Below are 12,500 nucleotides of genomic sequence, written 5' to 3' on the forward strand. Positions count from 1 at the left end.
TAATGATAATGATGATAATGATATTGATAATAATAATAGTAATAATAGTAATAATAATGACACAGTGAACCCTCGCTATAACGCGGTTCAGCTTTCACGTTCTTGCTGCTTCACGGATTTGCATTGTGCATTGTGTTCTGATTGGCTAAAGTCTCTCCGCTTCTTCTCTACCTGTGTGTCAATAACGTTACGGTTTAATATGTACATGTACGTAAAACAGCTTGCCAAATTTAAGTTTGCAAATTTTCTCTAAAACCCACGAAGCCTTCAGTTCGTATGGATGATTAAAATTATTATTTTACAGTACAGTAGTTATTTGTAAAAAAAACGTTTATACAGTACTTTTATTTGTTAAACAAATGCTTGGGCCTCTAAAAAGGTTTTGTTCTTTGGTTTCAATGTATTGTAGAGTATTTCACTGTATAATTATTGTAGAAATAATAAAGGTTACTACTTCACGGATTTCGCCTATCACGGGTTCTTTTTGGAACGTAACCCCCGCGAAAAACGAGGGTTCACTGTAATAGTAAACCATAATAATGATAATAGTAAACCATAATAATGATAATAGTAAACCATAATAATGATAATAGTAAACCATAATAATGATAATAGTAAACCATAATAATGATAATAGTAAACCATAATAATGATAATAGTAAACCATAATAATGATAATAGTAAACCATAATAATGATAATAAACAATGATAATAATATTAATAATAACAATAATGATGGTAATAATAACAAATGACAAAGATAATAATAAGAAATAATAATGCTAATGGTAATAAAAATAATGATGACCTTCGACCTTCCGCTGACCGCCCTCTGCCCTCAGGTCGACTCCGGCTCGAGGTCACAGTGCCGGGATGTCTACAGCAAGATCCGCTCTTCCACGATCGACGAGGATCTGTACGCTTCTCAGGCCGTTCAGATTAACGAGAAGGATGGCAAGTTTCAGGTAATGTGGCTGCGTTTGTTGCGTTTGTTGTCTGTGCGGATGTGGGAGGTATATGTTCTTGGCTTTGGGATGTTGGGGTGGGGGTGATGTCTTATGGTGATTGGTAGAGTCATTGTCAGGATCGTCATTCTCAGTATCACCACCATCGTCGTCGTCATCGTCATCGTCATCGTCATCGTCATCGTCATCGTCATCGTCATCATCGTCATCGTCATCATCATCATCATCATCATCATCATCATCATCATCATCATCATCATCATCATCATCGTCATCGTCATCGTCATCATTATCATCATCATCATCATCATCATCATCATCATCATCATCATCATCATCATCATCATCATCATCATCATCACCACCACCACCGCCATCATCACCATCGTCATCGTCTCATCGCCACCGTCATCGTCACCACCACCACCACATACATCCCATCCCATCCCATCACATCACCCTCATCAACCTCCACCTCCTGCTCGCCCTCACCACCACCACACCAACCACCACCAACTCCCCATGTTTCCAAAATCAAAATCAACATCAATTAACATGACTGAATTTCCCTTCCAGGCTGTCATGGACGTAAAGGACTTCAACCCACGAGAACTCCAAGTCAGAGCGGTTGACGACAGGATTGTGGTTGAGGGATCCTACCAGAAGGTGAGTCCCGTGGATCCTTTTGCTGGAAAGTTGTACATGTTTATTTTTTATTTTACTTTATTTTATTTTATTTTAGAGGGAGAGGGAGAGGGAAAGGGAGAGGGAGAGGGAGAAGAAGGAGGAGAGGGAGAGGGAGAGGGAGAGGGAGAGGGAGAGGGAGAGGGAGAGGGAGAGGGAGAGGGAGAGAGAGAGGGAGAGGGAGAGGGAGAGGGAGAGGGAGAGGGAGAGGGAGAGGGAGAGGTTTTCGTGAAGGTTATGCTCCTGAACCGTACTCATGTTGACAAATGTACAAAAGGTATGAGTGATAATGAATATCTTCATAATACAAGAAATTTATTTGACCGGTTTCGAATATATCTTCGTCAGAAATACATGACGAAGATATATTCGAAACCGGTCAAATACATATCTTGTACTGTGAAGATGTTCATTCTCATTCTATTTCGTAGTGGGGTTAATTCTTCGGGGGGAAAAGTGCAGATTTTATTAAAGGGATAAAAATAGAGCCACATACAGTACATAAAATGCAAGGCACATAGTACGGTGCATGAAACAGATAGATCGACGTATTAATTCGATAATTATTATACTTCTATGACACATTCGCCAAATATTTGCAACAACTAAGTAATAAAAGAAACATATCTTACAATTCAGCAATATCTCAATTCCATGTTCGGTTTACCTTGTCTGGAGCTGTTGTCAGATATATAGAATTATATATTCATCTGTTCCCTGTAATAACATCTACCTATTTATATCTGTATAGTTCGCTAAGGCCGCGTTTCCTTGTAGGTATCGGAGGACGGCAGTTCAACATCCTGCAAGTCCTTCTACAAGGAGTTCTCTCTACCTGCGGCTGCTGACATTGACCAAGTGACGACTGCTCTCTCCAAGGATGGTGTTTTGACTATCAAGGCGCCAAAGAAGGTTTGTATAGAAAACGATATCATACTGACGACACTGATAATCTGATTAAGTTTTGGGATCTTTAAAGATGATATCATTCTCAAGAAGCAATAAAACAGCAAGTCACTGTGAATGATTTGGATATTTTTGTGGTCTTAACTATTTATGTTCATCTCTCCTCGTTTGATTTAACTTGTGTTATGTTTCTCTTCTGCAACCTCCGTAAAATTGGAAATGACAACGTGCTAATCTTGACCCAACAGGAAGGCGCTGCAATCACCCAGGGACCTAAGACGAGCAACTCGTCCTCCAGCGTTCAGCAGTCATCCTCCTTTTCTCAGCAGAGTGACAACAACTCCACTTCCTCCTTCAAGAGTTCTTCCTCCAGGACCGTTGTTCAGTCGTCTTCCAGCTTCGAAGGATCCTCGCTTGACGGCTTCGATAGTCTGCCAAAGGAAATGCGCGAGAAGCTCATGTTCAGTGACTCTGGCTTCGGCTCCACGAAGACCAGCACGTGCACGTCTCCCGCCCCCAGCGAAGCCGGCTCTGAATCCTCGCGTGTTTCCTCCACGATGGAGTTCGACGTCAACAGAGGGGCGGCTCCTGTGCGGTCCGAAGTAACCTTCAATGTGACCAGTCCGAGTCAGCCAACGCCACAACCGATGTACACACAGGGACCCCCAGGCATGCAGCAGCAACCACAGCAAGCTCCTCAACAGCTGCCGCAGTACCATCCCCAACAAACGTTCCAGCAGCCTCAGCCGCAGATGTACCAGCAGCCAATGTTCCAACAGCCTCCTCGGCCAGTGTTCCAGCAACCACCTCAGCAGATGCCTCAGCAGATGCCACAACATATGTCACAGCAGATGCCTCAACAGATGCCCCAGCAGATGCCTCAGCAGATGCCCCAGCAGATGCCCCAGCAGAAGCCCCAGCAGATGGCTCAGCAGATGGCTCAGCAGATGCCCCAGCAGATGCCCCAGCAGAAGCCCCAGCAGATGGCTCAGCAGATGCCCCAGCAGATGCCTCAGCAAATGCCTCAGCAGCCATCTCAAAGCATGTATCAGCAGGCCCGTCCACAGCCGATGGCGCAGGCCCCAACGGCTGGGACAGGATCCGGCAACCAGACGAGCGTGAGCATCACGGAGGAGAACGGCCGCCGCGTCATGACTTCTCAGACCTCCAACGTCGTCCAGGAGAATGACGGGGTAATGGAACACCGCGAAACAGCCGCTGAAATTACTGACAAGAACAGCCAGGCAGCACGACGCGAGGCGTCCACCAAAATGACCCGCCACGAGGAGGACCCCGAGGGAAAGTTCAAGCGTTCCGAAGCCGCTGACGCCGCCGAAGTGAGTGAATCTTGCATCCAACACATGCCCGATGGCTCCGTCATGTCGGTGAAAAAGAGTTCCTCCTCCACATCGTCCGTTAAACAGTCATTCAGCTCCTCCATGGGCGGTCCTGGACTTTTCCTCGAGTCCGGCAACTTCCCCTCAGGATTCGGGGATCTAAAGAACCTGATGGGCCGCGGGCACTCGCTCATGTCGCAAATGTCCACCGACTCTATGGCCTCAACCATGTCTGGTAGATCAGGTTTTAGTGATATGTCTAACTTCTCTCACTTTAGTGACGCTTCTTCAAAATTCTCAGAAATGTCGAATTTCAGCAATATGTCCAATTTCTCTGACATGTCTAACTTATCCAATATGTCAAACTTCGGAAACATGGCCCCCATGGACTCGTCTCGCATTACCAAGTCCTTCTCCACCTCCTCTTCTTCATCCTCCGTCAACAAATCATTTTCCTCGAACTTTGGCGACAGGAATTTCTAAGGATATCAACAGAGAGAGAGAGAGGAGGGAGAAAAGCCTTGCCTCGACTCGTCACATGTGCAGTTGGTGGAAGTCCATTACGCAGAATAGTGATTTCCTCCATAATGCTTTTGGTTAGGGAAATGCGATTATTTTTTGAATGCTGGTGCTGAGTTTGTCTTAGAGAATAAGTTGACATCTGTTGAAATTATTTGAAAATTTAATTTATCAATGACTTCAACTACAGATATATCAAGATATTTTGTTGCCATAATGTAAAAAGAAACAAGAAAAAGAAAAAAAATGCACAATTGCTGGAACAAAATGTGTCTTTTGATTATTATAAAGGATTATCAACCAGTATTATTTTATGAATTCCCAAGCATATTTAATTGATAGTAACACATCATTTATTGTTGATATTCATGACATTTATATTTAAACCTACAGAAATCATTAGTGTTAAGCAATTAATATAAGTAATATATTGACTCGTTTTATACACGTGTGAATTTTGAATAAAATGTACCACTCAAAAAGGTTTTCACCTGAAAATTTTATTTTTACCTGGGCTATTATTCAGATTTTCCTTGACAGTTTCATATGTAGTATTTTTTGTTTTTTTTATTAGATATTTAAAGCTTGAAGTTCTCAATATGCTTGTACATTTATCAGTAAGATTGATGCTGGAAAGTTCCTATGTGGCAGCCCATCAGATCATTATATGAAGTTCGTTGTTCAGTGAATGTAAGAATGGATTACAGTGAGAATATCAGTGCATTTGGTTATTTTTTCAAAATATTTATTCTTTGCTTTTTGGTTCCTTTATTCAAGTATTCCAATGGAACCAAATAATATTAATGCTACCCCCTTCACACACTCAAAAAAAACATAACAAAAATATATTTTAAAGTTCCAAATATCATGTCTAAAGAATTAGAAGTGTGACGAATATTCAAGAGGTCACTTGTCAAGGACTTGGAGATCAGTTATGGGAACCATAAAAGGGTCTATTTTTATCTTTTTCTCTCATAAGAGTCATCCTTGCACAATGCAATAACCATAGATCATGGTTTGACAAAGTAGGCAAATATACAAACTAAGCTAATTGCAAATCAAAGTCGGTGAAACAAAGGTAATAATACTGTTTATTTGCAAAGTAATTTGAAGTAGTGGGTTGGTAATAATAACAATATTCCCACTGTATATCAACAAGAAAATAAAGATTTACTCCTTGTAACTTGTGGCTCATATCTAGTCATCTGTTAAAATGATACTTAAATATATTGTTTTAAATACATAGTAACACTCTACTTTGATCTGGAATTATTCTTGAATTGATGGAATTCAACTTGATTCTTGTTCAATGAAAGGAATCATATAAATATATTTTTTTGCTTCAAAAATTATATGGCAGTGTATTAAAAAAAAAATTAATACTCAGTTGTATTTGTTTTTGAACAGATTCTTGGATAATATCAAACCAACTGTTTTTCATCATGTGTACAAAGTCTGTGGGATGTTGCACCCCATTTCATAAATGTAACATATGTAGATAATAGTGCCACATCAATAACCTATCATTGGGTCAATAATTCAAAAGTGGATTTCATTAGTTTTATTTTATTATTTTATATTCATCTTTAATTATCATAAAAACTTTTGAATGAAACACAAAGAAATGTTCATACACAGTTTGCAATAATATGCCAAATCATAGCTTCTTAACAACCTGCATGAAATTTGTTGAGTTCCTGTTCCAACTCTCACAATATTTTTCTTTCCTCTCACTCTCTTGTAGAGATGTAAGCATGTTGTCCACACTTAAAAAAAACTGGAATCCAAAATTAAATAAACAAAGAATCCGATAATGTTTATTTAGTCAGTCAGCTTGTAGGCTATATAGCTTACACATAAAGACTACACAAGCCCAGCAGCGCAAACCGAGAGCATAAAAAAAAAGACACGAGAAGTAAATGTATAGGCATGAAAAGCATTACTGAACTACCACATCAGTTATTCCACTACATCAATAGAACCGGTGAATAAGTTTATAACATCACATGGAATAAAAAGTGAAAAAAATTATTTAGATTATAAAAATAAATAGACGGTAAAATACAATCTACAACAACCTCCCTCGGCATTTTCTGGCACCACAGTAGCAGTACTTAGTCTTGCCCGGTACACTGCCCACTTCATAGCTGTAGTCCCACGTGAGTTCAGTGCCTGCGCGGATGTTGCTGATGGCGAAGAATGCCACCCATGGGAACCTTAGGTCATGAGTGTCAACAAAGACATTCTGGACAAAGACGTTTGGTTCACACGAGTGCTGTAAGGGGATATGAATTGTCTTAATGCAAGTGCTCTGCTGTACTTCTGATTAAAATGGTGAACTTTGTGGAAGTTTGAGTTGTGTATGTTAACATGCCTATTTGTATGTATAAAAAATAATGAAGGGATATTAGTTCTTACTACAAAAAAAAAAAGTGTTTTATATATATGGCAATACATCTAAAATTACAATGCAATATACTCACATTCAAGAAGCGGCCTATATTGCCTGTGTGTTTGGCATCCATGATGTATACTGCTTCGTCTTTTCCAAAATACTCTCTCACACTCTTGTTTGCCCTCTGCTTAGGAGGCGTAGCCAGCAGTTGACTTGGAGCAAATGTTTGTGGACGGCGTTGCTTCTCATCTAAGAATTTTAGGGTATAAATAATTCAACCTAATCATCCCATTTGGCAAAAATACATGCCATGCCTACAGTAATATAACTCTACTTATCGTCTTTAGTCACCAAGGAGTCACTTATTAGTCCTACCTATCTCACCTGTTATGTTATGTTAGGTTACCTTGATTTTATATCATTTTATTGTTTTTAATATTATTAATATCTTAATAACAATTTAATAATTGTAATATCAATAAGAATATCAACAGTATCAATACTATTAGTATTAGAAGGAAAAACACATTTCCTTCCAACTGAAGGAATGAGAAATCAGGTGTTTTCAGTAAGGGGTTCTTCGTGACTGAATGCATGCATGAAGAAAAAAATCACAAAAACTATAGGGGACAGCACATCTATCTGTAGTCATTGGGTTAAGCTATCCACATGTTATAAATACATGGAAATAACACATCACCTATCAACTGTAAAAAAAGGAAAAGGAAATAGAGAAGGGAGATTAAACAAAGAGAAAAATATCGTAGTTCCCTTTACCATCAATGCATCATATCAAAATTACCTGCTTCATCTTCATCATCAAAATCATCAGCTGCTTCTTCTGATTTTGAATCATCCTTTGGTTCTGTTTCCTTTGTCTTTTCAGGCTGTGATGACTTGGATGCTTCATCATCTGATGCAGGTGCAGATCCTGATCCACTTCCATCTTTACTTTCTACAATAATAAAAAGAATAACAATAATCATAGCTCTTTTGTGTCTTTGTGAAGACACATACACACACTGACACATATATTCTGACAAACTTTACCATGATATGAATGTTCTATAGATCAAGATACAATGCATACAGTATAACATTAATGCTTATTGGTTAGTTCAGGTCGTGTAAAATGTGTTTACTGATTGTGTTTACTGAGTGTTGTTTGTAAAGAGGTAGGAATATAAACATGATTTAATGCACTGTAGCAGTACACTGTGAGTGTGTGATCCATGTTTTAATGCACCTCATATTTTGTTCTCCATTTTTTTAGGATGATTTCCGATGATTGTTTAAGGCAAAATAACACTGCAAAGGGTCACCGCACACAAGTGTTAGCATGTGCTTGGCCTACATGCTAGCAGAGCAGTGGCTTACATAAGCCCAATGCCCATCCTTTGTCCATGCGATTACCACAGGGCAACTGGATTCAAGGGGTTGATGCCTATGAGTTTATTGTGTAGCTGGTATCTGTTTGTTTATGGACTGAAAGGGCTCACATCAGGGTGCATGCAGCTAAAATTAATGTTGAGGAGGTAGATTTAAGGAAAGCTAATAATGTGCTGATAAATAACTGAATTTGCATTTTGGAGACAAAATGCAAAAAAAAAAAAAAGAAAAAAAAGAAAAAAAAATGAAAAGAAAAAAAAAAAAGAAAAGAAAGAAAGAAAGAAAGAAAAAAAAAGCAACAGAAGAAGAGGAGGAAGAAAGTAGATGTAAAATGAAATGTATAAAATGTAAAACAGGATAGGTATACTTACCATACACTATTAATTTAGCCTACATGTTTTACAAACTACCTGCAATAAGATTTTAATTACCAGTATCATTTTACATAGATTCTTAACCTCATCCTACACAACACATACCTTTTCCTTTCTTTAAGAAGTTATTGCGCGATGAGCGTTCCTGAAGGCGGGCAGACTTTTCTCTCTTGGTTAGTCCCACCTTTTTCATATATGTTGGATGGCTGAAGTCCCGATCATCCTTCGTGTCATCTACTTCATTTTCACTATAGAAACCATCACTGTCTGTGGAATCTGACCCGGCTGATCAGGGAATGAAGATACATATTAGCTATGTTCTTGTTTCTTTTCCTTTTGTTTCTGCATATCTTCACTTACTCACATTCATGCAACCATGTATGTATGCACATGCATGCATGCACGCACACACACACACACACACACACACACACACACACACACACACACACACACACACACACTCTCTCTCTCTCTCTTTCACACACACACACACACACACACACACACACACACACACACACACACACACACACACACACACACACACACACACACACACACACACACACTCTCTCTCTCTCACATGCACACGCATAGAAAATTAATATCTTTCTAGGATGTAGGCAAGGCTGCATTATCTGGATATTTATTGATAAGCTTCTCTGTTTATAAAAAAAGAGAACATTATAATGGCAATGATAACAATGACAATAAAGCAAATTGTTAGGTTGTGGTAAAACAGGAAAAATTTAACACATAATTTACTGAGCAATACGCAAGAAAAAGCAGATGTACATAGCACAAAATTTCAGTAATCACAAATATCTAGTTGGTATTAATGTATTCACATGAAGACATTATTTTACTTCAGCTGATGAGAAACCCTAAAAAAAACTATAGACATTAAAAGGTTTAATACCAATTGCACTTCCTTCTACGGAGAGCTTGCTATTTTCTTCCTCAATATTCTCAACTTCTTCCTCATATCCTTCTTTTGCATTTTCCATGACTTCAATGTAATCCAGCTCAGCATAGTAGTCATCTCCACCCACTATCATCTTGCCTTCCTATTAGGTAAGAAAAAAGTTTTGAATTGGAGCTTCTCATGACGACAATAAAACAATAATTTCTGGTAAAATCAAAAAGCTGAAATGCATATGAACATGAACTTTTTCCATCTGTCTTTAATGTCTTAGAATATCAAAAATCATAATTCTGTAGGAAAGTTATGATTGAGAAAGAATATCTACAGAGTGCAATAGATACATTTTACTGGTTTTGATTATATCTTCATCAGAAATACAATACATTTATTTCTGATGATGATATAATTGATACTGTTCATTCTAATTCATATTTTTTACGTTTGTTGCAATGAATATGTTCATACATTATTCTCTAAATTCTGATAGTTCTTAACTGGAAACCATAAAATAAGGAAAATCCAAACCTCATTAGCAATAGTCTCATTCAGCATCTTGCCCACATAAACACAGATGAAGCCTCCTCTAGGAATGTCGTGCAAAGTTCGAACGCCCCAGCCTCGACGTGCAGTTTTGAAGAGCTGCAACTTTAGTCTCAGCGGGTGTTGCACAACACGATTTAAGCACATGTTGCTGCACTTACATCTGTAAGGTTACTTTATATTGAAAATGACTGAAGATAGGAAAACAGTATTAACAAACAATACAGTTGCAGAATATGCTTTAGCAAAACTGAGAAGTCTGACTGTGAATTACCTATTTACAGAATATCATTCATATATATCATTCATATATATTCATATATATCATTCCTAAAATTGCAAGAGATAGTACAAAATACACATAAAAAACATACCTAGAATTGCACTCATAAATACCGCTTTGTACTTGTTCAGACAATCTGCGGTAATGATAACCTGTATTGGGGTTCTCGGAGCGATCCAAAATGCGGGTTCCTTGGATTGTCAACTGCCAACAAGGGCATTTTGATTTGTCCTGAAAGAAAGTGATTTATCTTATTCATTGTTTATAATAAAATGACAAACAAAATAATGCAAAAAATAACCCTCAATAATGTAAATGTAAAAAAAATCCAATTCGGATTTCATCAATGTTCTCCCACTCTCTAAAAATCGTACATACTAAATAGTAGTGAAAGCTGTTCCATGACTTTAAAGTGAAAATTTTACCACACATAACCAATGATGATTTTTTTCCCTATCATCAGCAGTAATACTTTACTTCATGTACGTTGTGCTATCCTGAAAACAGCCATCTCACTGGTAATAATTACATCATGCTTCTATTACCTCAATCCAATTATATTGCTTAGCATGCTTCTAGAATATAGACTTAAGAATACTATTGGATACTTTTGTAGGGATTTTGGAAAAAAGTACTCAGGCTTCAGTATTTCACACAGCCATAAGCCAGAACTTTAATTAATGCAGATATGTCAAGAAAGCACTTGTGCCAATTGCCTACATTTGGCATGGCATATCACATTCAAGTGTAACCTCTGAAGGCCTTCCGACATTTTAGCCTAGGACGGGAGCCACTAGGTCAGTAACAAAAATAATAAAATACACTGGCATAAAGAAAAACATAAAAGAGAAGCAGGAACACAAAAAAAAATCATGGGTGTTGAAACCAATAATCTCAAATTCTTACCTGGCAATCATCTATACAGTCGCAACAGACTAAGAATTCTGGATCTAGGTTGAGTGGAACATGTTCTGTTGGAAGGCGAACATTGCTGTATACTAGAGTCTGAGGGGCGGTTTCGTCCAAGGAATTGACGCACGAGATCTGTACATTTTCTTCTCCAAGGGACACATCCTGAGAATTAGATATAGATGAACCATTAGAAGTCATCTTGTTATCATAATAAAAATCATGACAGTGACAAATATCATCATCCATACTAGAAGTGATAAGAAAAATAAACTGCCAAATATTAAACAGAGTTTAAAATGCCCATAAAACCTAAAAAAAGTGAAAAGAAATGATCAAAGCCTTTTATGTTTAATGGAAATTCCCCCAAAAGGGAGAAAAGAAGATGAAGAAGAAAAAATCATAGTCCTGAGGGATAGAAGAATATGAAGATGCAGTAAAATTAACTGACTGTAGAGAAATTAACAATAACAATAACGGAAACATTTTTGGTAAGTAATCTTGAATAACATTATCTCATCCAATTTAAGTTCCTCACAAGAAGAAGAAGAAGAAGAAGAAGAAGAAGAAGAAGAAGAAGAAATGGGATTTCAGAATTCACAGTAGATCTGGAGGGAGTTGCCAGTCCAGCATTTCAAAAGAATTCCGAAGGCCAGGGACCTTTCTAAGCCAATATTCTGTCGTCTCATGGCAGAGGGCACTGACAGGTTTTAACAGTAGAAGACGAAGAAGTAGAAGAAGAAGAAGAAGAAAGATTGATATTAACAAATTCTTCAATAGATAATAAGCATTAATAAAGAAAAGAAAAGAGAAGAAAAAAAACTATAATAATCATGACACTAATGAAACAATAATAATGCAAATAATAATCTTCTGCAAAGAATTATAATGAAAATATGTCTTACAACAAATAATAATAACATCCATAAAATCATCTCCAAAGCATAATAAATCATAGCAACAAAATATCACCAGTACAAAATAATATTAATAATAATAACAATAATAAGAGTAATAATAATAACAATAACAATAACAACAACTCAAAATATACCTTAAAAAACAAATGTATCACAAATGGGCAAGAAAAAAGAAAGAAGAAGAAGAAGAAACTTAAAAAATCATTGAAATACTCATGAATATTGTTGCCATACATTCTAACCTCAAAGAATACTTACATCAATGTTGACGATCTTTTTGAATGGCTCCCATTCATGAGAGGTATCCACTGCCAATTCAAAGGAGAAACAGTCAATCTCGAGGTTGGATT

General features: G+C 37.5%; 2 protein-coding genes across 3 annotated transcripts in view; one reads left to right on the forward strand and one right to left on the reverse strand.

The window, feature by feature from the left end:
* The window catches only part of LOC113826775 (uncharacterized), a gene marked incomplete in the record, with an annotated part of 23,959 nt that extends 19,065 nt beyond the window's left edge, over positions 1-4,894 (forward strand). The window contains 4 exon segments of the mRNA XM_070124304.1: positions 844-966; positions 1,543-1,632; positions 2,428-2,562; positions 2,805-4,894. Of these exon segments, the coding sequence (XP_069980405.1) occupies positions 844-966; positions 1,543-1,632; positions 2,428-2,562; positions 2,805-4,376 (1,920 nt within the window).
* Positions 4,895-5,958: 1,064 nt separating this feature from the next.
* Positions 5,959-12,500, reverse strand: part of LOC113826776 (SET domain bifurcated histone lysine methyltransferase eggless) — a 20,591-nt gene continuing 14,049 nt past the window's right edge. For both annotated transcript variants that reach the window (XM_070124303.1, XM_070124302.1), the window contains exons 15-23: positions 12,409-12,500; positions 11,228-11,395; positions 10,413-10,552; positions 10,024-10,201; positions 9,493-9,640; positions 8,676-8,855; positions 7,610-7,762; positions 6,896-7,056; positions 5,959-6,687 (exon numbers count right to left, since the gene is read on the reverse strand). The exon at positions 12,409-12,500 is cut by the window's right edge and continues 116 nt beyond it. In XM_070124303.1, coding sequence (XP_069980404.1) covers positions 6,481-6,687; positions 6,896-7,056; positions 7,610-7,762; positions 8,676-8,855; positions 9,493-9,640; positions 10,024-10,201; positions 10,413-10,552; positions 11,228-11,395; positions 12,409-12,500 — 1,427 coding nt within the window. In that variant the 3' untranslated portion in view covers positions 5,959-6,480. The remainder of the gene's footprint in view (positions 6,688-6,895; positions 7,057-7,609; positions 7,763-8,675; positions 8,856-9,492; positions 9,641-10,023; positions 10,202-10,412; positions 10,553-11,227; positions 11,396-12,408) is intronic.

This window comes from Penaeus vannamei, chromosome 8 (genome assembly GCF_042767895.1).
Source record: "Penaeus vannamei isolate JL-2024 chromosome 8, ASM4276789v1, whole genome shotgun sequence".
In the NCBI taxonomy this organism is placed as follows: domain Eukaryota; kingdom Metazoa; phylum Arthropoda; class Malacostraca; order Decapoda; family Penaeidae; genus Penaeus; species Penaeus vannamei.